General features: G+C 50.8%; 1 protein-coding gene across 3 annotated transcripts in view; it reads left to right on the top strand.

Annotated features, from left to right (window-relative positions):
• The window catches only part of bptf (bromodomain PHD finger transcription factor), a gene marked incomplete at its 3' end in the record, with an annotated part of 55,367 nt that overhangs the window by 2,053 nt on the left and 26,768 nt on the right, over positions 1 to 26,546 (top strand). For 2 of the 3 annotated variants that reach the window (XM_084466090.1, XM_084466091.1), the window contains exons 2-17: positions 157 to 979; positions 2,339 to 2,390; positions 4,618 to 4,786; positions 8,417 to 8,641; positions 9,186 to 9,383; positions 10,365 to 10,562; positions 10,642 to 10,760; positions 11,511 to 11,687; positions 11,905 to 12,086; positions 12,321 to 12,452; positions 15,107 to 15,236; positions 15,611 to 15,746; positions 16,008 to 16,307; positions 17,011 to 18,847; positions 23,885 to 24,009; positions 25,837 to 25,965. In XM_084466090.1, coding sequence (XP_084322216.1) covers positions 157 to 979; positions 2,339 to 2,390; positions 4,618 to 4,786; positions 8,417 to 8,641; positions 9,186 to 9,383; positions 10,365 to 10,562; positions 10,642 to 10,760; positions 11,511 to 11,687; positions 11,905 to 12,086; positions 12,321 to 12,452; positions 15,107 to 15,236; positions 15,611 to 15,746; positions 16,008 to 16,307; positions 17,011 to 18,847; positions 23,885 to 24,009; positions 25,837 to 25,965 — 4,932 coding nt within the window. The remainder of the gene's footprint in view (positions 1 to 156; positions 980 to 2,338; positions 2,391 to 4,617; positions 4,787 to 8,416; positions 8,642 to 9,185; positions 9,384 to 10,364; positions 10,563 to 10,641; positions 10,761 to 11,510; positions 11,688 to 11,904; positions 12,087 to 12,320; positions 12,453 to 15,106; positions 15,237 to 15,610; positions 15,747 to 16,007; positions 16,308 to 17,010; positions 18,848 to 23,884; positions 24,010 to 25,836; positions 25,966 to 26,546) is intronic. The other variant, XM_084466092.1, reaches the window with a different exon arrangement.

The following is a 26,546-nucleotide window of genomic DNA, read 5'->3' as shown; positions in this document are numbered from 1 at the left end:
GGTAAGCATCTTTCATGCCTAGCTCCACACCGCTAATATGAATCCCCAAAGCTACTGTAGAGGCTGATCGACCGACCGGGTCACCACCTCACCATGCATTCACACCCTGCTGCGTGTTACCCAGAGAGACGTGTCCTAAATCTGGTTTACTCTCAGGTCGGAGAAGGAGCCGGGCACCGCGGCCCCGCTCCCCCATACTAGAGGCCAAGGACGTGCCCCCCCTGGAGCTGCCCAAGTCCTCGGAGGACCTCCTCATCCCGGCCGCGCGCCTCCTGGACGTGGCCGCCGTCTACGAGGTGCTGCGCCACTTCGGCTCGGTGCTGCGCCTCTCGCCGTTCCGCTTCGAGGACTTTGCGGCGGCGCTGGCGGGCCAGGAGCAGTGCACGCTGCTGGCGGAGACGCACGCCTCGCTGCTGAAAGCCATCCTGCGCGAGGAGGACACCTCCAGCACCACCTTCGGCCCCGCCGACCTCAAGGACTCGGTGCACTCCACGCTGTACTTCGTGGACGGCATGACGTGGCCCGAGGTGGTGCGGGCGTACTGCGAGAGCGACGGGGAGTACCGCCACGTGCTGCCCTGCCAGGAGAGCGAGGAGTACCCGTACGAGCCGCTGGAGAGCAAGGTGCAGGTGCTGCAGTTCCTGGTCGACCAGTTCCTGGCCACCAACATCGCGCGCGAGGAGCTGATGTCGGAGGGCGTGGTGGCGTACGACGACCACTGCCGCGTGTGCCACCGGCTGGGCGACCTGCTGTGCTGCGAGACCTGCTCGGCCGTGTACCACCTGGAGTGCGTCAAGCCGCCGCTGCAGGAGGTGCCGGAGGACGAGTGGCAGTGCGAGGTGTGCGTGGCGCACAAGGTGGCCGGCGTGGTGGACTGCGTGCCCGAGGTGCAGAGGAACCGGCCGTACATCCGCCAGCTGCCCGTGGGCTTCGACCGCCACCGCCGGAAGTACTGGTTCCTGAACCGGCGCATCGTTGTGTAAGATCTAGTGTCCCTCTCGGTTTACACTCTGGTCTCTGTTACAAACGTCGCATTAGAATCTCAAGCGATCCAAGGAGCTGTGACTTGTTTTTTAAATTGCTCGGCCAACAGTGGTTAGTAGCGTCTGGATTCAGGGGTTTGCTTGTGCGCGTTGATGGCTCTTGGCTTCCTGTTACTCTGCCAGAGTCAGACCAGCACAGGTAAGACCAGACCTGTAGAAAGAGGGCCGTTCTGTTTTCCTCTTTGTACCATCAGTCATGCAATAGGATGTCTGTTATTAACCATGAGACATTATTCTGGATACCACGATGAAGCCATCATAAGCCTATTATCTTCACAGCCTTGCATAATTGTCTCCTTTTGTAAGCTTGAGAAACCCTTTCAGATAATACACATGGCCATGAAACTGTATTATAGAACATTATTACAGTACTGTCATGAAACCTAGTGGACATTGGGGGGAACAACTAGCCATGTGTGATTATGCTTGGCTGACTTTGTTGTTATGAAAGGACAGGAAAACACCAAATATTAAACAAGGAGATTACAAGGTGCCTGTTCTACATGAACTACCTTTCTACCCATGACATTGTTATCATCCTGTTTTATATGAATTACCTTTCTACCTATGACATTGTTGTCATTTAGATGTCATAAGAAGGTTTTTCAAATTATCCAGGTATAATTCAAAATAGTATTTGAGAAACCCAGAAGAGTTCTATCACAACTGCATATTTTCAACTTGGGGACAAGTTCTCTATTCCAAACATCCTATTTATAAGTCTTCCCCAGACATGTCTTAGCACAGCTTACCCTGTTGTCCCATGGTTTTTCTTTAAATCTGTGCTGATATGAATTGCAGTCAAAAGATCCTTTTATGGGATTTAATTTAATTGAATTACATTAACGGAAGCCATATGTTTATCCAGTGTCAATTATTGTTAGTAATGCATCTGGACCGCATATGGGATTATTGTTGTGCTAATTGCATTGTGATTACCCTGGCACACTTTAGTCTCACGATGGCAGTGCGGTATAAGACTGAAGGGTCCAATTTGGCTGTTTCAGTTAGACAGTGATATTTGCTTTTCTTGATATATCACCCAGCTCTGCTTTACATTTTCAAGTTTTATGGTTGCATTGGTTACTATGAAGTATATGGTTTACTATTGAAATGGTGTCGTTATTAATGTTAATCTTTTTTTCATGTCTCCATTTCTACATTCCCTCTATCTGCTGTTTTATTCTTCATATCTTTCCCTGCTACCCCTTTACTCCTCCCCCTATCTCTTCCCTTCTGCCCTCTGTCTCCTCTCTCCTTGTTTCCTCTTTCCTCCTCATCTGCATGTTGGACAGCGAGGAGGATGGTGACAAGGAAGACAAGACGATGTGGTACTACAGCACCAAGGTAAACACAGCCTCTACTTCTCACCGTTCTCTTTGCCTCTGGTCTTTTCTTTATGCTTCTTGAATGCATTCCTTCAGGGTGGTGCTCTTGGGGTCCTTCCTTTTTCATATGCGTCTCTTTGCACCAGTGGTTCTGATTTTCTAGTTAGTGCTTTTCAATGCTTAACCGTTTATTAAATATCTTAACACTTTGAAGTGTGCTGTATGACTCTTCAGTACTGCTGTTGAGTCAGACTGTTTTACTCTAAATGTCCATGTGAGGCACTGCAGCATGTCTACATTTCTGATGAAGCTCCAGAAAGTTCTCCTGCCAGTTCTTAGTCAGAACCTCTGGCCAGAGGTTGTACCGGCTCACAGGTTAAGTGGTTCACCGCCGTCATTCGGTTTGAACCTGAAGTGCTCCCACACGGCAGCTGTTGCGTTCGGCTTTGAAACCAATTCCGTCTTTGTTTTTCATTCCTCCAAATCTCAGCTAGCGTTTTCTCTGCTTGCTGCTCCTCATGCTGCTCTCATGCTGCACTCTGGCAGAGAATGTCTAGGAAGACGCGTGGAAAACGGGCGTATAGCCGGGCTCTGTCACGCCAGGGCTCCGTCTCCCCACACAGAGAGCATGCGGCTGACCAGTGACACGACTCGAGGGTTAACTCCTCATTATGCAAAGGAAGCCAGAGGGGTCTGTGGAGACCGACGCTCCGGAGTGAAAACTCAGTCATCCAGTCTCTTTGATAGAGAGAGACGAGAAAAAAGAAAAGAAAAAAAAAGCTTATTTATCGCGGACGGCAAAATGATCGTCTGATTTTAATTTATTGTGCGATTAATTGATTTAATTGATTCTTCCTTATCACGACAGGCCTACCTCTAGGTGGTTACAGATCCCATGGCATGCTACTTTATGGATGCTTTTATAAAGGTTATGGTTAGAATTGCAGAATTACAGCCACTACGAGCCAGTCCCACAATGAGCTCTCCACAAACGGGCCGTTTTTAGAGGCGGGTCCAGGTGGAGGGTGGGGGCGTGGCCCTGAGCAGCTTGCGGCCACGGTACCATGCGCTAGTGTTTACAGTGGATGTATCGCAATGGTGAGGCACACACAGCTTTTGGCCGTGTTCTGTAAATATTCTAGAACACTCCGGGTGCTCCGGCAGGAGTCCTGGAGCTCTATATCTAAATAATATTATATTACATATAGATATCTATAATAATATATATTATCAAGGCCAAAAGCTGTGTACGCCTCTGGATGATATTATGAATCTCAAACGACTGCGTCGGGTTCTCCGACGTCTCTGGTTCTTCCACTTCCACATCAATCTGAAGTACACGAACCACGACATGGAGGAGAAAGGGATTGTTGCCCGGGATTGTCTCCCGCTGGAGCGGGAGGTGGTGCTGCAGTGGGGCTCCGGCGGGATACAATCCCGGGCAACAATCCCTTTCTCCTCCATGTCGTGGTTCATGGACTTCAGGGAGTCAAAGCCAAAGTTCCTTTCCCCCAATTCCTTCTCAACCATGGCCGAGATAACCCCGCTACGAGTCTCGTTGTGTGTATTGTGTTGCGTGTTATGTGCCATAACACCAACAGCAGCGGTTATCCAAATAACAAAGAACACTTGCGTTACAGTGTGTGTATTCACACACACACACACACGTGGCGCTCGCACGGTCCTAGCTCACTGTCTCATTGGCGGCCAAATTCTCTGGGCGGGCCAAGCAGAGAAAGGGGCGGTACCCTGGCCCCTTATGACGACATACGGGGCCAGATCCCAAATTGGCGCGTCTGAGCTTTGTTTTTTCAAAGGCGGAGCAAGATACCTAGTGGATCGTTTTACACCTAACACCATTTCTAGCCACTGGGGACCATAGGCAGGCTAGGGGAACTCATATTAATGTTAGAAAACCTCAAAGTGAATCTATCATGCCATGGGACCTTTAAATACTTAACCTGCTGAACCTGGAGCTGCTGCCTCGGGCTCAATGAGTCCCAATCTATAAACCAAACATTGCTATGCAGCCTCTATAGAGGCCGTGTGGCGCTGTTGCTTGCCATGCTTCAACATTATGCACGACATCGGTCAGGTCAACATGTAAACATGCGCAGGTTCATGGTCGGTTCGTGTCAGCTCACACGATGCACACAGCGAATGTTAACCAGGATTTAGACAGCTGAATTCTCCTCTTCTTCCTCCTCTTCTTCCTCCTCTGCACATTGCCGCCCCCTGCTGTGCAGGTGCAGCTAGCAGAGTTGATTGACAGCCTGGATAAGCAGTTCTGGGAGGCAGACCTGTACGCGGCACTGGAGGAGATGCGTGAGGAGATCCACACCCACATGGACATCACGGAGGACCTCACCAACAAGGCCCGCGGCAGCAACAAGTGCTTCCTGACCGCCGCCAACGGTAGGAAGCCTCTGCTGTCAGTCCTTGTGGACTCATGTCTTCTTACCAAGGCCCTTTCTCCCAGACATCTAGGGCTTATACCACAGGGACCAGCAGGGAGAAGATAGGTTTATTGGTAATAGCGTTACGGTTTTGATCTATATAATAAGCTGAAAGAGTTGTCAAGGAAACATCTGGTCGATAGTCCTGTTTGAGTTGTTAATGTTGGATTTGTAGCACATTCATGGAAAAGTTTAAAGCCATTGGTGTCCCGTAACAGACAAATAATGCACACCCTTTAAAGGGGACATAGTATACCACCAGGTGTGAGTGTGATTAGCCATTACAAGCCTTTTGAAAATGTGTCTCTTCTGACATCACAGGTGGGCGTGTCCACCTAGATGTGTGCTGGATAGATCAGTCTACCAGCCCACCCAGTGGACTGTAGCAGACGTTGCTCATCTATCCGTCACACATCTAGGTGGACACTCACACCTGGTGGAGTGGTCTCCTTTAAAGATTTTAAAGATTCAGTAAACCCAAAACCATTTTTGTTTGAGCAGAAGTGGTCATTTGTCTCATGGGATCGTCAAACATAACAATCAACAAGCAATTTTATCACTGTAACTGAAATAAGTCCCCACTCTCGAGAAAAAAAAGTGACAGATTCTTCCAAAACACGATGTGAACATTCCCCTCTGCTGAACGAAAGGAGTCCTGATGTCCGAGTGCCCTTTCTGAGTCTGGCGTCAAGACCGTGTGTGTGTGTGTGTGTGTGTGTGTGTGTGTGTGTGTGTGTGTGTGTGTGTGTGTGTGTGTGTGTGTGTGTGTGTGTGTGTGTGTGTGTGTGTGTGTGTGTGTGTGTGGCTCTGTCTGGGCGGTGTGTGTGTGTGGAGCTCTGTCTGGGCGGTGTGTTTAATGTCCTAGTCCGATCGAGGAATGGCTTCCCGGACACCTGTAGTACAACGCTATGGTGTGTGGTGGAGTTCATATTCAACATTGTTTATTATAACGCTTATAGACAACAACGGTACTAAAAAAGAATCACACGGTTTGTAAAATCTCAGTGTTTGAATTACAGCTGGAACAGTGGGTTCATTGACACTTTAACGTTCAAATAAAAAAAAAAAATAGTATTGTTGTGGTAATAAATATTGATATCTATGGTGTAGTGTGAATGATATACGGATGGTATGTCATTCATACTACACCAGGATTCACCCATCTGTTTGAGGGCTAAAACAATACGATATTTCCAAACAGTTATATTTCAGATTTGTGCTTTAATGGCTGATCATGAACCGCAGGCTACGCTGTCACCCTAGTGAGGATGTCATCTTGCGTCTTTATGTAGTGCATGGACTGGAGCTCCTAACGCTTTGCTCCTATGGACTGGGGGCTCGTATCTTGTCGTTTGACGCGGTTGGGGAGAACTGATCCCGGGACACCGTTCCACATTTAGATCGCGTGACTCGTGGCTGAACTGAATATTTCCGGAGGTAAGGAGCAACCAGAGGTTATGCCAACACAGGGACGGCATGGAGACATGAAAGACGACCGTGAGTCTTGGAGTGTGATGGATGTTTTGTTGTATGTTGAGTATGAGGAGCTGGTCATGGACGGCCCAGCCTATATCGGTGCTGGTGCTTCTAGATAAGGAATGGGCAACTTTCATGATTAAGAGGGCCACCATTTTTCATCCTCACCATTAGAGGGCCACATGACAGCGCACTTAATGGGTTGAAGTGCGATCAGTTGAAGTGGCCCGCGGGCCGCCGGTGGCCCGTCCCTGTTCCAGATAATAAGAAGGTCCATTCATCTCAACACACTACAGAGTTCTACTGCTTGTGGCCTGTGAGATGAGGGCTGATCCATCCTACCTGTGCCCTCTGCGTCCCTCCCTCTATACGGCATTTCAGAATGTTAGTAAACAATAGCCGTAAGGACACTTCCGGGTGGCAGAATGCGAGCGGCTACCACTGACCTGAAGCCATCCAGCCGGCTGTAAACACAAATAATAATAAATAATAATAAATAAATAACAATAAAGACTATGTCACACAGTCAACAAAACATTGTTGTTGATCTGAAGTTGAAACGATGACAAAAACTATATTAATATAATATATAATATATATATATATATATATTAATGAGACCCCGTAGCACCCCGCAAGAAGAAAATCATTAATTCAAGCCATTTACTCTGTTTTCTCGATGGTGGAAGGGTTTGTTTACCAGTGGTGCCAACGGAGAAGGCATCGGCTTTTGCCACCCGGAAGACCATAGTGTGACGTCATGGTGAAGACCATAGTGTGACGTCATGGTGAAGACCATAGTGTGACGTCATGGTGAAGACCATAGTGTGACGTCATGGTGAAGACCATAGTGTGACATCATGGTGAAGACCATAGTGTGACGTCATGGTGAAGACCATAGTGTGACGTCATGGTGAAGACCATAGTGTGACGTCATGGTGAAGACCATAGTGTGACGTCATGGTGAAGACCATAGTGTGACGTCATGGTGAAGACCATAGTGTGACGTCATGGTGAAGACCATAGTGTGACGTCATGGTGAAGACCATAGTGTGACGTCATGGTGAAGACCATAGTGTGACGTCATGGTGAAGACCATAGTGTGACGTCATGGTGAAGACCATAGTGTGACGTCATGGTGAAGACCATAGTGTGACGTCATGGTGAAGACCATAGTGTGACGTCATGGTGAAGACCATAGTGTGACGTCATGGTGAAGACCATAGTGTGACGTCATGGTGAAGACCATAGTGTGACGTCATGGTGAAGACCATAGTGTGACGTCATGGTGAAGACCATAGTGTGACGTCATGGTGAAGACCATAGTGTGACGTCATGGTGAAGACCATAGTGTGACGTCATGGTGGATTGCTGTATACGGGGTGGTGATGGAAGGCCTTCCCTGTGCTGGATGGGCCAGCGTCCGCCGCCTGGGGCCTCTGTCCCCTGGCTCAGTCTGATGTCCTACCTCCAGGGTTGTGTGGAATCAAAGGCTTTTCTGCTGTTCTTCTGTTCTTCTAAATCAGTAAAGATGAGGAAGCTGGTGTGGAGCAGTCTTGCAACGGGTCAGGTACCCGCAGTATGCCCGCGTAAAAGTTGCTAAAACAGGCGGATTGTGACGTTCCTGAAATTCCTGTCCCGCCCTCAACAGAGGAGTCTGGATGGTCTAGGAGCTAGTTGAATCATTGTCTCTGCTTCTGTCTCTCAACAGAGGAGTCTGGATGGTCCAGGAGCTAGTTGAATCATTGTCTCTGCTTCTGTCTCCTGTCCCTCAACAGAGGAGTCTGGATGGTCCAGGAGCTAGTTGAATCATTGTCTCTGCTTCTGTCTCCTGTCCCTCAACAGAGGAGTCTGGATGGTCTAGGAGCTAGTTGAATCATTGTCTCTGCTTCTGTCTCCTGTCCCTCAACAGAGGAGTCTGGATGGTCTAGGAGCTAGTTGAATCATTGTCTCTGCTTCTGTCTCCTGTCCCTCAACAGAGGAGTCTGGATGGTCCAGGAGCTAGTTGAATCATTGTCTCTGCTTCTGTCTCCTGTCCCTCAACAGAGGAGTCTGGATGGTCCAGGAGCTAGTTGAATCATTGTCTCTGCTTCTGTCTCCTGTCCCTCAACAGAGGAGATAGTGGATCGTCTACGAGCGAAGCAGGAGGAGGAGCTGGAGGAGCTGAAGCGACGAGCGGCTGTGGAGGTCCAGAAGGTGCGTCTGGAGCAGGAGAAGGAGGACGTGGATGTGGAGGAGGAGGAGGACCAGGCCAAGGGGGACGCGTCACAGGAGGAAGAGGTTAAAGTTCAACTAAAGCAGGAGGCCAAAGAGGAGGAGGAGGAGGTCACAGCTACAGGTAACGGTTTGGTGCTGAGTTATATTATTCATCCTAAAATGTAATTCAACCATAATCATTTTAATATATAATGTCTTTTTTTTAACTTTCAAATTTAGACGTGTCACATTATGCAACAGCAATCAACTCCTACTCAAACTCCTCAACAGACCGTGGCTATCTACTGAATATTTTTATTATTATTATATCCAGAACATCCTCTGGCTTCCCTTTGATCTTTGGAAAGCAGTTAGCGTGATGATTCTAGTGATGATCCACTGAACACTTGTATACCTCGCAGTACAACTGTGGGCCTCATAGTTAAAGCTCTATTCTTTCAAAAACAACAGGATGTCATTTCTAGGTACCAGCTTCTTGTAAATGTAAGAAATGTTTATTTCATAATTGAATAAAAGAGGCACTTGAGCTAAACATTGAGCAGTTTTCTCCACATACTGAGTGGATAACTGCAAAGGCAGAAGAACAAAGCACTGAGCTAAGGGGCTTATCTTGTGCCCATTGGTTGACGTTCAACAACCTTATTGTCCTTGCTGTCTACCGGTAGCCACAGGTAGCAGTCAGGAAGGCAGCTGCTTCCCCAGCAGCAGTAGCATCCCAGAGGAACCCAAGCCCTCCACAGGCGCTCCGGTACCAGCCGGCCCCAGTGCTGAGAGCTCAGGCCTGGCCCCGGGGCCTCCTGCCTCCACTGGAGGCTGTGGGGGAGAGGGAGCTTCCAATGTGCAGGTCACTGACAAAGGCCAAGGTATTTCGGACACAAAAAAGCCTTTGCTTTGTGACCCATGTCCGCTTGTGTTGGCACAAGGGGAGAACGCTGCTCACCCATCTGTACACCCATGTGAGGCTTTGCAGTAACATAGGTCTCTGCCATCCGCAGGCTGGGACTGAGGGTCTGCCAAACCTTTTGCATGAGCACAAAGGTGTGGACTGACACCCTGCGCACCCTTGCATCTCATCCTGTCGTCCATTGTTTGCGTCCGTCATTTAATGCGTCGACTTGATCCTTTGGATCATCTGATCCATGTGCTGCTTGTGTCTGGTCAGCCGCTGTGGTCCATGTGCTGGCGTACGGCTAGGTGCTGGGGGACGGCTAGGTTCTGCAGGTCAAAGTGAACTTGGCGTCCAATGTGCCGTCGCCACTCGTTGTGTCCTGTGGTGCTTCACGCTTCCTGCCTCCTCTCTGTCCTCCTCAGCAGCAGATGGGCCGTGTTAGTTCACAGCCTGTTGAACCCCCAGCCTGCTTCAATGTGTAGCGCCTCACGCACGGGGCATGTCATCATGAGCATGGCTACAACTTGACCATTTTCCATATCAGTTCCATTCTTCCATTCTCTCAGTTGTTGACCCTGCAGGGTCCCTCTTTTAGCTTGAATCCTTTTATTTTGAGGAGCAGGTCCAGCTTGCCCTTTGCTTTCAAGAAACCCTTGTGTGTTTTGTGCACCGCATGCTGCATTCCACCGGAGGGAGCCACGCTGCAACCAACGACCTGTCCAGGCTCTGAGTGGCCCGCGCTGGGTCTGAGTCCATGTTCATTTGGTGCTACGATCTGCCTGTTATCCTTAATCTACGTGGCAGTTAGAGTTTCATTAAGTGATCATACCATTTCAGTCTGACCACACCGTCTCCCTGACCACAGTGAGCCGTGTGCCGTAGGTAACGGGACCACGGGGCCGGCGCGTGTGACGGGCCACGCTCATCTCCTGCCTTTTTTATTCATTGACTGTAGCGGACACCACAGCGTCGGACTCACCCCCGCCGCCGCCGCCGCCGCCCAGCCACGAGGGCATGGCCGGTCTGAGCCAGTCCACCCAGCCCAGCGAGGACAGCGGCCCCGGGGCCCCTGGGGCCCCCGGCTCCATGCCAGAACCCCCCGACCTGGCCGACAAATCATCCCAGTCGTCGCTGGCCAGCATGGAGGACTCAGGTGGGTCCCCAGCGGGTGTGTGTGTGTGTGTGTGTGTGTGTGTGTGTGTGTGTGTGTCTGACGTTTGGTTTGCCACCAGGGGACAACAAGGACCAGGCTAACGGAGAGGGGCCCGGGGCCAAGCGCTCCGGGGCCACCCGCATGGTGACCAGGCTCAGGAACCCAGAGAGCAAACTGAGCCAGCTCAAGAGCCAGCAGGTAGCCGCCGCCGCCGCCCAGCAGGGAGGGGGGGGGGGGGGGGGCGTCAGGGAGGGGAGGAGGTGACAGCGAGGGGGAGGAGGAGGGGACAGGGAGGGGGAGGAGGTGACAGGGGGGGGGGGAGGAGGTGACAGGGAGGGGGGGAGGAGGTGACAGGGAGGGGGAGGAGGTGACAGGGAGGGGAAGGAGGTGACAGCGAGGGGGAGGAGGAGGGGACAGGGAGGGGAAGGAGGTGACAGGGAGGGGGAGGAGGTGACGGGGGGGGGAGGAGGTGACAGGGAGGGGGAGGAGGTGACAGGGCGTCAGGGGGGGGGGGAGGTGACAGGGAGGGGGAGGAGGAGGGGACAGGGAGGGGAAGGAGGTGACAGGGAGGGGGAGGAGGTGACGGGGGGGGGAGGAGGTGACAGGGAGGGGGAGGAGGTGACAGGGCGTCAGGGGGGGGGGGAGGTGACAGGGAGGGGGAGGAGGTGACAGGGAGGGGGAGGAGGTGACAGGGCGTCAGGGAGTGGACGTAAGCAGGTGATATCACCTCAAAGGCTGTATGTCTGTGTTTAGTTATCCTACCTAAAGACGTAAGGCCTGTAGTTTATTAGATAACCTAAATTATGATTGCAGGTCTGTAGTTTTCAGCTAACCTAAATAGTTGAAGTCTGTAGTTTTCAGCTAGCCTAAAGTGCTGCAGTGTGTTTGCTGATATTGAGGGATTGTGTTTACTCTCTGACCATGGCCTCCTGGTGGCCGCCCCGCTAGGTGCTGGTGGTGAACGCGCAGGGAGACGTGACGCGGGTCAGCACGCGCAGCTCCAAGGACGTGGTGAAGGGCGCCCTGGGGAACTTCTTCAAGCTGGGCCAGGAGGGGAAGTACCGGGTGTACCACAACCAGTACAGCTCCAACACGCTGGCCCTGAACAAGCACCAGCACCGGGAGGCAAGGCCCTCGTCCACCATGTTCATTATCCCTTAAACAACAAATGGAAGGAATGTAGAACATAACGCCATGTTGGTCTTCTTCACTGTCTGCATGTGAGAACGAGTTTGAAGAGTAGAAGTTGTTCAAACGACGCTGAGCGGAGGTCACCGTCCACCACTCCCTCCCAGAGCCCGGGCTAACCCCCCCCCCCCCCCCCCCCCGTGTGTTCCTCCAGGACCATGACAAGCGGCGCCACCTGTCCCACAAGTTCTGCATGACTCCGGCGGGGGACTTCAAGTGGAACGGCTCCGTCCACGGCTCCAAGGTGCTGACCGTCTCCACGCTGCGCCTCACCATCGTCCAGCTGGAGAACAACGTGCCCGCCCCCTTCATGCACCCCAACTGGGCGTCTCACAGGTGGGCCCGCGGGGGGGGGGGGGGACCGCAGGGGGGGGGGGCCCGCAGGGGGGGGCTCTGCTGTGGCCGGGGATGGTTCCACAAGGAACCATCATGATGCCTCTGGAATTAAATCAAATGGGGCTGAACCTTGTTGTGGTCACAGGCCCGTTTGAGCCCAGGTTAAGCGTGTCTTGGTGTATGTAAAGAGGGAGGTCAGCCGTGCTCTCCTCCTGACTCCGCCCCCTCCTGCAGGATCAACTGGATCAAGGCCGTGCAGATGTGCAGCAAAGCCCGGGAGTTTGCTCTGGCCCTGGCCATCCTGGAGTGTGCCATCAAGCCTGTGGCCATGCTGCCGGTCTGGAAGGACTCGCTGGGACACACCAGGTACACACGCACAAAGACACACACACACAGACGCACACAGACACACACAGACAGACGCACAAAGACACACACACACAGACACACACACACAGACGCACAAAGACACACACAGACAGACGCACAAAGACACACACACACAGACGCACAAAGACACACACACACAGACGCACAAAGACACACACACACAGACGCACAAAGACACACACAGACAGACGCACAAAGACACACACACACAGACGCACAAAGACACACACAGACAGACGCACAAAGACACACACACACAGACGCACAAAGACACACACACACAGACGCACAAAGACACACACACACGCACGCACAAAGACACACACACACACGCACGCACAAAGACACACACACACACGCACGCACAAAGACACACACACACAGACGCACAAAGACACACACAGACAAGTCTTTTTAAAAAAATATATTTTTTAGATAAATATCAATACAGATTTTTTAAACGGGTTCAATAGTCAGTCTCTGCAGTATCGATGCACAAATCCCAGCTGCGCTCTCTCGCTCTCTTCTCTCCAACAGCGAGTTGACAGACACACGTCAGTGCCCACAGACGCCTCCTCTCACTAGCGCCTCGTTTCCACCAGGCGGAGCTGCAATCTGGCCACCTAATCATCCCCCTATATATATATATATATATGTATATGTATATATGTATATATATATAATTGGCTCATTCATTAATTCCCTCACTCTCCACCTCAAGCTGGTGTGTGGTGAGCGTTCTGGCGCCGATTGGCTGCCGTGCATCACCCAGTGGGTGCTACACATTGGTGGTGGTTAGTGAGGTCCCCCCTTCACTGTAAAGTGCTTTGAGTGTCTAGAAAAGCGCTATATAAATTCAATTAATTATTATTTATTATTATTAAAAGAAGCGCTCTGAGCCGCTCCTACTTTCAGTACTCCTGTTGGGGTACCAAGCCGTCTGAAAGGGTGCTGAAAAGGGTACACTCTGCCGTCCGTTGATTGGTCGACAGAATCGTCACTCCCATGCGACAGAGGGATAAAAACAAGCTAACACTGTACCCGCAAGGTGTTTCTAGACAACGGCGATAGCTTAGTTTATTGAACAAAATGTTGTGCAAAAGTTTGCCTTGGACGAACGGGTGGAGGTGGAGATTTTTTTGTCCTCAAAGTTGAGTTTGATCGCTTAAAACCACTATCAACAGATAATCCAGTGTGCTGGCCCAATTCTATCACTAAACATGGTGTTTACAATGAATGACTAATTGTGGTCATACTAATACTACGTACTAATGGTCAATTGCTTTGTCAGAACACGTCTTTCATCACTGTATATTTGCGTGTGTGAACTTTCAATAAAGGGGTCAGGAGTGAAAATTGTACAACGGGTTCTCAAGATATCGTTTGTGACTCATAGTACTACAGGGCTACCAACTGATAAAGACCAACTGATTATTATTTCAGGTGGAAATGTAATCTTCGACTTGCTGTGTTCAAGCTTTATCCACTCTAACCAAGTAGTTTCCACATTGAATATTTCACTTGCAAAACAATCTTTCTTTCGGCACCAAGATGACATATGATAGCCCTTGTAGTTGTCGAGATATACTCTATTTACTTTGGGTATCACTCCCTCCAGGAAATAAACACTGTGGTTCTGGATACCGATGGTTTTATTGCTGCTCCTTGTCCTCTCACCGACCTCATGTATCCACGGCAATTATCCACCGTCGAACTACACAGTATGACAATGTAAATAATGAAATAAAATAAACACTTTCACATAAACTGTCAAAGGTAAACACAAATATATTCGGAAAATAAACGTTGTAGACTTTATACACATACCTCGCTGGCTGCACATAACCATGAGCTAATGAGATTTCTTCTGCAAAAATACCCGGTTGAAATACCCGGGTGAAAAACGTCTTCTTCACTCTTCTGCTCAACTCCAAGTGACTTCAAGTAACGCACGGGGAATCTGAGAATCTGAGTCTGCTCACCTGCATTGGCTGCATTGACATTGACACTCACACAAGAGTGAATGTGCAACGGAAACTGAACTTTAGTTCCTACCTTATGTTGCAAACTCAATATTCATTCAAAACGAATTAAATACATAAACAAAAAACATTAAATATTGACAAATCTTACTTATGGCCGTTAAATTGGGTATGTTATTTTCTTTTCTGAAGTTTCTGAAGTTTTCCCTGTGGCATCGAAAATGATATCTAATATCAATGTTTTATACACCGCACGCACGCACACACCGCCCATACGGAGCTCCACACACACACACACACACACACACACACACACACACACACACACACACACACACACACACACACACACACACACACACACACACACACACACACACACACACACACACACACACACACACACACACACACACACCGCCCAGACAGAGCTCCACAAACCCACCCGACCGTAACGCCGGTGCCGTTTGGTGGTGATGTCTGATTGCCTTTTCCCAGCAGGGTCTTTTGCGTTTGGCAGAGTGTAACGAGAACGGCCAAACATTTGACCACTTATTTCTCTAAATGGGGGACTTGGTTTGGGTTCACCGGCTCTTTGAGGTGTTGCTGTGATAGTCTTGTGATTGATGTTGTGATGACGTTAACCAGACTCCACCGCATGACGTCCATGGAGCGCGAGGAGAAGGAGAAACTGAAGAAGAGGGAGAGGAAGCTGGAGGAAGAGGAGACCATGCAACAAGCAACCTGGGTCAAATACACCTTCCCTATCAAACACCAGGTACACACACACACACACACACACACACACACACACACACACACCCTCTCTCTAGAGGTATGTTTGAACACGGAGGGTAGCTATAAGGCTCTAGTCCAGTTGGGAGTAAACCACATCACACAGGACCTGGACGGTGGCCTGCAGACTTTCCAGACCTGAGCCCCTTTGATGGCTGCCCGCAGCCCTCCTGATCAGTGTGTGAGCAGCCCTCTCTGAAGGACGTGTGTGTGTGGGGCTCTGTGTTTGATGCGCACCGCAGGGTGTGAAGGAGTCCCCTTTTAAGTGGCTTCTCCTCCCTTCTGCGTCACTAACTTTAACAAACATGAACTCACGTCACTAACCCGGTCTTGTTCCCCGCTCTCCGTGGGCTGAAGGTGTGGAAGCAGAAGGGGGAGGAGTACCGGGTGACGGGGTACGGAGGCTGGAGCTGGATCAGTAGGACCCACGTGCAGCGCTTCCACCCCAAGCTGCCCGGGAACACGAACCCACACTACCGCAAGCAACTGGAAGGTGAATCAAATACCTCTGAAATACCTCTTCGTGTTTCAAAGCTTCTTTTATCCCCCTGTTCTCATGATTATCTGTCATCTTAAGAATTAAAACTATGGCAGTGTTTGCAAATAGTTAGTATTTTCTAGTATGGCTTTGGAAGTCATTCCCCTTTGATGCGTCCTACCCCCTGCAGGATTCCCTGACTGTTTCCACCGTCCTCTTGTCCTGCTTTGATGTAGTAGAATGCTGGCCATTCAAACCATCTCCCCCTTTTCCTAGATGCCAAACTTGGCAAGAAATGCACTCTGCTAGACCTGGGCAGGAGGCCCGTGACAGGGACACGAGATGAACCTCAGGAAGCTCCATCGAACAGCATCCAGGAGCCCGTGGCCTCCTCCATCACCCCCGACGCTCCAACAGAACACCGTCAGAAGGAGGAGAAGGAGGAGGAGATGGGGAAGGAGGAGGAGGAGGAGAAGGAGGAGGGGAGGAAGACTGAGGAGGGGAAGGAGGTGGAGGTGAAGGAAGATGTGGAGGACAAGATGGAGGTGGATCCTGGTGACAAGAGACCAGATAAAGGTCAGACTGGGGGGGTCCTCTGCAGACTGAACTATCACAATAAAGTTATGGGCTCAGTAGAGTAATGAACATGTTTGGTGGGGTCGTTAGTCTGACATTATTACATTTTTCTGTCATCCATTTGTCTTTGCTGAATCAATGGGTCAAGTCTGTGATGCTGGAAATATGATTTATAACTGACCAGTTGATGTTCATCCAGGGACCAGTTTGATTTATGACTGACCAGTTGATGTTCCTCCAGGGACCAGTTTGATTTATGACTGACCAGTTGATGTTCCTCCAGGGACCAGTTTGATTAATGACTGACCAGTTGATGTTCCTCCAGGGACCAGTTTGATTTATGACTGACCAGTTGATGTTCATCCAGGGACCAGTTTGACTTATGACTGACCAGTTGATGTTCCTCCAGGGACCAGTTTGATTTATAACTGACCAGTTGATGTTCATCCAGGGACCAGTTTGATTTATGACTGACCAGTTGATGTTCATCCAGGGACCAGTTTGACTTATGACTGACCAGTTGATGTTCATCCAGGGACCAGTTTGATTTATGACTGACCAGTTGATGTTCCTCCAGGGACCAGTTTGATTTATGACTGACCAGTTGATGTTCATCCAGGGACCAGTTTGATTTATGACTGACCAGTTGATGTTCCTCCAGGGACCAGTTTGATTTATGACTGACCAGTTGATGTTCCTCCAGGGACCAGTTTACCAGAAGTGAAGGCGGGGACAAAGCAGGAGCCTGCTGCCGAGTGTGAGCGGCCCTTCAACTACGACGTGGTGGACGTCAGCAAGGGCTTCCTGACCCGCGTGGCCTACAAGAAGCTCAAGGCCTCCAAGCTGGACGGCCTGCTGGAGCGGCGGGTCAAACAGCACACACTAGAGGAGAAGCAGAGGCAGCAGGCCTCCACCTCCAAACCCCCGGCAGCCTCACTGCCGTCGGCGACCCCTTCCCCAGCACCGGGCACCCCGGTCCGGACGAGGTCTCCACTCAAGCCCCTGGCTTTGGCTCTGGCCCAGGTCCAGGGTCAGCGCACGCCCTCGGCGGCAGTCAAGTCCGAGTCATGTCCCTCTTCAGCTCCTGGGTCAGGGCCGGTGAAAGAGGAGGACGTGAAACAGGAGAGAGCTGCTCACCCCCTGGCCCTCCCCACTGCAGGCGCCCCATCTAGAGACCGTACTGGTTTGGATTCACCCTCGTTAGAAAACCAGACACAGGAAGTGGGTCTGCAGCAAAGGACTACAGGGCCCAATGCAGCTGTTTCTAGCAGCACAGGGCAAGAGGGTCCCTCACTGTCTATGGAAGCAGTGGCCTCTTCGGTACAACCCACTCACAGCTCCTCGGGGCAGCCAACCGCACGCATTCTAGCAGACTTTGGCAAGCCTCGAGGTGCTGACCATGGCAGTGCTGGGGTCTCTGTGCCCAAATCCTCTGAACCTGGTAATCTTGAAACTCTGACGGCAGAAGAACGGTGCAAAGAGGAGCATCAGCAGAAGAGCCAAGAGGACAGTGCAGGCAGACCGACGGAGGCGAACCCTGTTCCTGTTCAGATGAACGGCAGAGACGGCCTGGAGGGGGACGCGAAGGAGACGACCAGCCTCTGCATCAAAGTCAACAACAGTGTGGATAAGGCGGGGGAGGGGGAGAGGCGTCCTGCCGTGTTGCCCAAGGAAAAGCCGCTGGTCAACGGAGACATGGTCTCGCTGAACGTCAAGTCGGAAGCGATGCGGAGCGGTGAAGCGGACCTGGCTCAGGGGGTTGCTTTGGACCAGGACCTCCAGCCTCCAGTGAAGATCGCTAGGCTGGAGAGCAGCGCAGCGGCGGGCCCCCCCGCCGTCACCCAACAGGACGGCGGCACGGAGGGCCAGAGGAAAGCAGCGCTGAAGGTCATCCGCATGCCCCCTTCCCCCGTCCCCTCTGCCCAGGACCCCGGCGCGGGCGGCGGCCTCGCGGAGGACGGCGGTGAAGGCGTGGAGCAGAGGACCAAGGTCACCCAGGTGACCACCGCCGCCGCCACCACCACCACGGTCTCCACGGCAACAAAGATCGCCAAAGTTCCGGCGAGCTGTTTTAGAAACGCGGCGGCGCCCGAGAGCAGCGCACTAGCCACCCTCACTACCATGACCAAAACCACCGTGACCAAAGTGCACTCCCCGAGCCCCGACGGCCAATCGGAAGACAGCCAGAGCGAAGCGGTGACGCAGGGGCAAAGGACGCTGCTGTCGGCCTCCTACAGCATGCTGAACGGAGACGGTAAGATGGTGGCGGTGAGCCAGGCGCTCTCCACCAAGGGCCGCGTCCGCCTCCTCAAGTTCTCCCGCACCAAGAAGGCCCGGTCGGACACGGCGCTGCCCTCCTACAGAAAGTTTGTCACCAAGAGCAACCGCAAGAGTATCTTTGTGTTGCCCAGCGATGACCTGAAGGTGCTGGCCAGACGGGGCGGTCTGCGGGAGGTGGCCATCTTCAACTACAACGCCAAGCCCGCCCCGGACATCTGGCCGTACCCCTCCCCGAGGCCCACCTTCGGGATCACCTGGAGGTAGGTCCTAACACACCCTAGAACACGCTGCGTCCTGTCCCCCTCCGGGAATCTCTTTAATCATTATCATGGTAGGAAGAATGACAAGTGAGAGGAGAATGTATCACATGTGTCAATGCTGAATCGTTAAATGACCATGGTATGTCATCAGAGATTAAAGAAACATGATCTGATATTGGAAGACTACAATGCTGCAGCCAGTTTATTTTCCTTTGAATTTAAAAAGATCTTTTTGGCGAGTACCTAGGTTGACAGATATGAAACAAACGGGCACAAAAACACAGCGTGCTGCAGCCATGGAAGCAAACCAAGTGGATCAACAGAGTGCTAGACTGAACCTAAAGCCTGGGCCTCTTCTAGAAAAGAACCTAGTGCTAGACTGAACCTAAAGCCTGGGCCTCTTCTAGAAAAGAACCTAGTGCTAGACTGAACCTGAAGCCTGGGCCTCTTCTAGAAAAGAACCTAGTGCTAGACTGAACCTGAAGCCTGGGCCTCTTCTAGAAAAGAACCTAGTGCTAGACTGAACCTAAAGCCTGGGCCTCTTCTAGAAAAGAACCTAGTGCTAGACTGAACCTAAAGCCTGGGCCTCTTCTAGAAAAGAACCTAGTGCTAGATTGAACCTAAAGCCTGGGCCTCTTCTAGAAGAGCTCCGTGGCCAGAGCTAAAACACGCCTACTCTTTGTATTTCAAGAAGGATTCCCAGACGGATGCCAGATGAGCTGGTTTATCACTTGTGAACAATATGTAACTTGCTAAAGTAAACATAAACAGATCAATTTAAAGTGTTTCAATGCCTTCACTGTACTTTTGGTCATCCCCCACAGTATTTATTTGTTAAACATTTCACTGCATACGAGAGTGAAATAACTAAGCTTACAAAGTTACTACAAGGTAAAAACTTGACTGTTGTCTTCAAAACCAGGAAAATAAGACTTTAATAACATTCATATATAACATCACTGGATTCCCAGCTGTTCCTCCCCTCCTCCCCTGCTCCCTACCCCTGATGGAGTCCATGTTACCCTGGAGGAAACCTTTTCATCTCAGATAGCCAGATATGACATGGAGAGGTTTTAAATTGGCTGCCACACTAGGAGGATTGTGTCCGCTTTACAGCAAACCATGATTTGGATTTGTTTGCTCCCTTTAAAATTGTCCCATCAAACTCATCAAAGCAAATCCATTTTTATTCCAATGTACCGGGACCCTCCCCCAGCTCTTCAGCAGAGCTACTGGTTTAGCACAGTCCCATGGCTGCAAGGACTTCATCTTACGCTTTGGGTTCCTCTGCTGGGCCGAGCAGTAAGGTCATACAAAGGCCACATCCTACTATACATCCTACTATACATCCCCTTCTTATGCGCTGGTCCAGACTAAGGTGTTAGGGACGTACTCCATGGGGGGCGGTGTGCGTTGTAATGGAGCAGTTCGATCCAGCCTGCCCCTTTGTTGATAGAAGTCCAGAGCTGCAGTGTCGCAGCCGGCCCCCAAAACCATCACCCAACAGAACATCAAAGCATTACGTTGGGCCCTGGGCTGTCTCCAGGAGGAACGCCACAGAGGGGTTTCATGTTAGCTGTAGTAACTATGGTCAAGTCTTTATGGAGCAGTGGGGGAACACAGCCACTCCTGCATGGTCACAAACCTCAGCATGGTCCATGATCACCTGTCAATCCAGAGAGGAAACCGCCAGTTAGGAGCACGATGAAGAGTTAGGAGTAAGATAAAGAGATCTGAACACGACCCCTGGTCAGTTCACATCCTCTCACAGCTGCACATGGAGGAGGTCAGTTCACATCCCCTCACAGCTGCACATGGAGGAGGTCAGTTCACATCCTCTCACAGCTGCACATGGAGGTCAGTTCACATCCCCTCACAGCTGCACATGGAGGTCAGTTCACATCCCCTCACAGCTGCACATGGAGGTCAGTTCACATCCCCTCACAGCTGCACATGGAGGTCAGTTCACATCCCCTCACAGCTGCACATGGAGGAGGTCAGTTCACATCCCCTCACAGCTGCACATGGAGGAGGTCAGTTCACATCCCCTCACAGCTGCACATGGCTCCCAAAACACTTGGAAGAATAAGTCGCACGTTGGGGAAATGAGGAAAGAAATCTCTATTCCGAAAAAATAAATAATCAAATAAAGAGAATATGGGATTCTTTATACCAGGAGTGCCCACTGCGTCGATCGCGATTGACCGGTTGATCGCAAAGGTAGTGCGGGTAGATCGAGTGACATTCCCAAAAAATCTATAAATATAGATATTTATTTATATTTAAATATTTAAAATATAGTTGCAAGCAACCATGTCGGGGTCCTACCGTATGACCGTATGAGTATAGTGGCGGCCTAATGAATACACATTGGTAAACATATTTATTGTGAGAAACTCCACGGTCAAACGGAGGTGTTCTAAACGCCGAGTGTACCCAGGACCAAGGCCCAGCCTGCAGAGAGCTGGGAGAGAGGCCGCCGTTCAGAAAGGCAACGGCAAACAAATGCATTCACTTTTGATTCTCAGACAGTCTTTAAATGTGGTCTGGGTATACTGTGGAATCTCCTCTCAGTAGCCATATTTGACAGCCGAGCCCACGTGTTTTTGACACAATGTTAGAGCTGTTTAAACATCGCAGATATTCATATATTTCACTTTAAAATGTATATCTCTGCCCTCTTATTAAGCCTTATTGCTATGAATTTCAAACCATATAGTCCCACAGTCACATGGGACATGTGTGCAGAGTTTGCGAGTTTGACTATGGAACCCTGGCTGACTGCATTCAGTGCAAGTCATCAGAGTATGTACTCAGTATATATAAATAAATATGTTTAGCATTAGGTCATTTTGACCTGCTCATTTTGAAAGTAGCTCGCAAGCCGAAAAAGTGTGAGCACCCCTGCTCTATTTAATATCTTAAATGTCGTTTTCTCCTCTGGCTACATTTTAATTTACATTTAGGGCATTAAGCAGACGCCTTTATCCAAGAGACTTATATCGTGTACTTGATTAAAAAACGTGATAAGTAATTAAAAAAAAGAAAAAAAAAAAAGGAGAAACCCATTCCCTGTATACAACAAAGAAAGCTTGGCTATGACACGACATGATGCTGTGTACTACCATGTGTGTACCTCTGTGTAGTACTAATCTAGGTGCCAGGTGTGACACTAGTGCTTTACAGAACAGGGTCTTTGATGCTGTGTACTACTATGTGTGTACTACTGTGTAGTACTATGTGAGCCTCCAGCAGTACCCTGTGTGTACTACAGTGTAGTACTATGTGAGCCTCCAGCAGTACCCTGTGTGTACTACAGTGTAGTACTATGTGAGCCTCCAGCAGTGCCCTGTGTGTACTACAGTGTAGTACTATGTGTGTACTACAGTGTAGTACTATGTGTGTGTCCCCAGGTACCGGCTCCAGACGGTCTTTGATGCTGTGTACCACTGTGTAGTACCCTGTGTGTACCACTGTGTAGTGCCCTGTGTGTCCTACAGTGTAGTACTATGTGTGTACTACAGTGTAGTACTATGTGTGTACTACAGTGTAGTACCCTGTGTGTACTACAGTGTAGTACTATGTGTGTACTACAGTGTAGTACCCTGTGTGTCCTACAGGGTAGTACTATGTGTGTACTACAGGGTAGTACTATGTGTGTACCACTGTGTAGTACTATGTGTGTACTACAGTACCCTGTGTGTGTCCCCAGGTACCGGCTCCAGACGGTCTTTGATGCTGTGTACTACAGTGTAGTACTATGTGTGTACTACAGTGTAGTACTATGTGTGTCCTACAGTGTAGTACCCTGTGTGTCCTACAGTGTAGTACTATGTGTGTACTACAGTGTAGTACTATGTGTGTACTACAGTGTAGTACCCTGTGTGTCCTACAGGGTAGTACTATGTGTGTACTACAGTGTAGTACCCTGTGTGTCCTACAGGGTAGTACTATGTGTGTACCACTGTGTAGTACTATGTGTGTACTACAGTGTAGTACTATGTGTGTACTACAGTGTAGTACTATGTGTGTACTACAGTGTAGTACTATGTGTGTACTACAGTGTAGTACTATGTGTGTACTACAGTGTAGTGCCCTGTGTGTCCTACAGTGTAGTACTATGTGTGTACTACAGTGTAGTACTCTGTGTGTACTACAGTGTAGTACTATGTGTGTACCACTGTGTAGTGCCCTGTGTGTCCTACAGTGTAGTACTATGTGTGTACTACAGTGTAGTACTATGTGTGTACTACAGTGTAGTACTATGTGTGTACTACAGTGCCCTGTGTGTCCCCAGGTACCGGCTCCAGACGGTCTTTGATGCTGTGTACTACAGTGTAGTACTATGTGTGTACTACAGTGTAGTACTATGTGTGTACTACAGGGTAGTACTATGTGTGTACTACAGTGTAGTACTATGTGTGTCCTACAGTGTAGTACTATGTGTGTACTACAGTGTAGTACTATGTGTGTCTCCCCAGGTACCGGCTCCAGACGGTCTTTGATGCTGTGTACTACAGTGTAGTACTATGTGTGTACTACAGTGTAGTACTATGTGTGTACTACAGGGTAGTACTATGTGTGTACTACAGTGTAGTACTATGTGTGTCCTACAGTGTAGTACTATGTGTGTACTACAGTGTAGTACTATGTGTGTACTACAGTGTAGTACTATGTGTGTCTCCCCAGGTACCGGCTCCAGACGGTCTTTGATGCTGTGTACCACTGTGTAGTACCCTGTGTGTACCACTGTGTAGTACCCTGTGTGTCCTACAGTGTGGTACCATGTGTGTAGTACTATGTGTGTCCTACAGTGTAGTACTATGTGTGTACTACAGTGCCCTGTGTGTGTCCCCAGGTACCGGCTCCAGACGGTCTTTGATGCTGTGTACCACTGTGTAGTGCCCTGTGTGTCCTACAGGGTAGTACTATGTGTGTACTACAGTGTAGTACTATGTGTGTACTACAGTGTAGTACTATGTGTGTCCTACAGTGTAGTCCTATGTGTGTACTACAGTGCCCTGTGTGTGTCCCCAGGTACCGGCTCCAGACGGTGCGCTCCCTGGCCGGGCTCAGCCTGATGCTGAGGCTCCTCTGGGCCTGTCTGCGCTGGGACGACATGGCCGTCAAGCCCTCCTCCGCCGTCGGGACCACCCGCACCGGTGTGTGTGTGTGTGTGTGTGTGTGTGTGTGTGTGTGTGTGTGTGTGTGTTAGGGCTGGGCGGTATATCGATGTTTCAAATATATTGATATTTTTTCAAACGAGATATGGAGCGAGACGCTATCGTCGATGTAGTTCATTTCCGTTGAACTTTTGCTCCAAAAGAAGCGGCGCCTGCCGTCTCCTCTCTCTGAGTCCTGTTCGGGTTCGGGCACAATTTGGATGAAACGGGTGAACAATGATGTACTGTGTCGGACACGGGTCGGACTCCTGACCAGCGCGGGTCGGCCTGTCTCCCTCCGTCCCGCTCTGCCTCACTCTGCCTCACTCTGCCTCACTCTGCCTCACTCTGCCTCACTCTGCCTCACTCTGCCTCACTCTGCCTCGCTCTGTCTCACTCTGTCTCTCTCCGTCCCGCTCTGCCTCACTCTGCCTCACTCTGCCTCACTCTGCCTCACTCTGCCTCACTCTGCCTCACTCTGTCTCCCTCCGTCCCGCTCTGCCTCACTCTGCCTCACTCTGCCTCACTCTGTCTCCCTCCGTCCCGCTCTGCCTCACTCTGCCTCACTCTGTCTCTCTCCGTCCCGCTCTGCCTCACTCTGCCTCACTCTGCCTCACTCTGCCTCACTCTGTCTCCCTCCGTCCCGCTCTGCCTCACTCTGCCTCACTCTGCCTCACTCTGTCTCCCTCCGTCCCGCTCTGCCTCACTCTGCCTCACTCTGCCTCACTCTGTCTCCCTCCGTCCCGCTCTGCCTCACTCTGCCTCACTCCGTCCCGCTCTGCCTCACTCTGCCTCCCTCCGTCCCGCTCTGCCTCACTCTGCCTCGCTCTGCCTCACTCTGCCTCACTCTGCCTCACTCTGACTCACTCTGCCTCCCTCCGTCCCGCTCTGCCTCACTCTGCCTCACTCTGTCTCCCTCCGTCCCGCTCTGCCTCACTCTGCCTCACTCTGCCTCACTCTGCCTCCCTCCGTCCCGCTCTGCCTCACTCTGCCTCACTCTGCCTCACTCTGACTCACTCTGCCTCACTCTGTCTCCCTCCGTCCCGCTCTGCCTCACTCTGCCTCACTCTGCCTCACTCTGCCTCACTCTGCCTCACTCTCTCTCCCTCCGTCCCGCTCTGCCTCACTCTGCCTCACTCTGCCTCCCTCCGTCCCGCTCTGCCTCACTCTGCCTCACTCTGCCTCACTCTGTCTCCCTCCGTCCCGCTCTGCCTCACTCTGACTCACTCTGCCTCACTCTGCCTCACTCTGCCTCACTCTGCCTCACTCTGCCTCACTCTGCCCCGCTCCTCCACTCACGTCACTTTTTAAAATCCCCTTCAGAGCGGAACATGTCCGCCAAACGCATTTGCCACATCTTGCTCCGACTGTTTTTGACTCATTTTACAATGTTTAGCGCCCCTGGCCTACACCCAAATTTAGGATTTAGTCTGCAATCAGCAAGGCAGGTTAACGAGCACAGCGCCGCCCCGACGTAGAATGACCAGTTGGAGCGCGGCAACGGCACCTATGTTATTGCGTCAACAAATATCAATATATATCTTATATCGACATTCTGCTTGAAAATATCGAGATATGACTTTAGGTCCATATCGCCCAGCCTGTGTGTGTGTGTGTGTGTGTGTGTGTGTGTGTGTGTGTGTGTGTGTGTGTGTGTGTGTGTGTGTGTGTGTGTGTGTGTGTGTGTGTGTGTGTGTGTGTGTGTGAGATAGTCATAGTCGGCATGCCGATTGGTTCATTGACTTGGGGGCGTGCTTTCTCCAATCTCCTGGGCTCTCCCTCCCTGTCACCATGCCAACCCAGCCCTATCCCCACTCATTGCCACAGAAACGTCGGACACGGAGATCACCACGACGGAGATCATCAAGAGGAGGGACGTCGGCCCGTACGGCATCCGCTCCGAGTACTGCATCCGCAAGATCATCTGCCCCCTGGGGCTGCCCGACACGCCCAAAGGTACACTCACCGTCTCCCCCCGGGGCAGGACCGTCTGCCCCCCGGGGCAGGACCGTCTGCCCCCTGGGGCAGGACCGTCTGCCCCCTGGGGGCAGGACCGTCTGCCCCCCGGGGCAGGACCGTCTGCCCCCTGGGGCCGGACCGTCTGCCCCCTGGGGCAGGACCGTCTGCCCCCTGGGGCAGGACCGTCTGCCTGGTAGACTTCAAGAGTTGGATCTTCAATTCTTGATTGTGCCTGTAGCAGCGGGATATTTCATGGAGCTCATGTGTGAATGAATGAATGAATAAATGAATGATGGCACAGCAGTGGTGTTTTTCTAGAAGGAAAAGCCTGATGTTATACAATGTTTTATGTTTTCACACCCCCTGTAACCCCCTGTAATACAGACAATGTTATGAAAATAAGTCTAAAATCTGGCTGCCTTTGAAACCATCAGCTCTGAGCCCAGAGCAGCCGCTGGCCCCTTGCATCCCTCACGTAGTTTACGTACCTTCTGTGTATTTTCTCAAGCATGTATGTATTTGTATTCAGTGAACGGTTCTTTCATGTTGTGAACACCGTAGCTCTCCAGAGACTTCCT

Source organism: Micromesistius poutassou (genome assembly GCF_964030765.1).
Source record: "Micromesistius poutassou genome assembly, chromosome: 3".
Lineage (NCBI taxonomy): Eukaryota > Metazoa > Chordata > Actinopteri > Gadiformes > Gadidae > Micromesistius > Micromesistius poutassou.
This window is presented reverse-complemented; position numbering and strand designations above follow the sequence as displayed.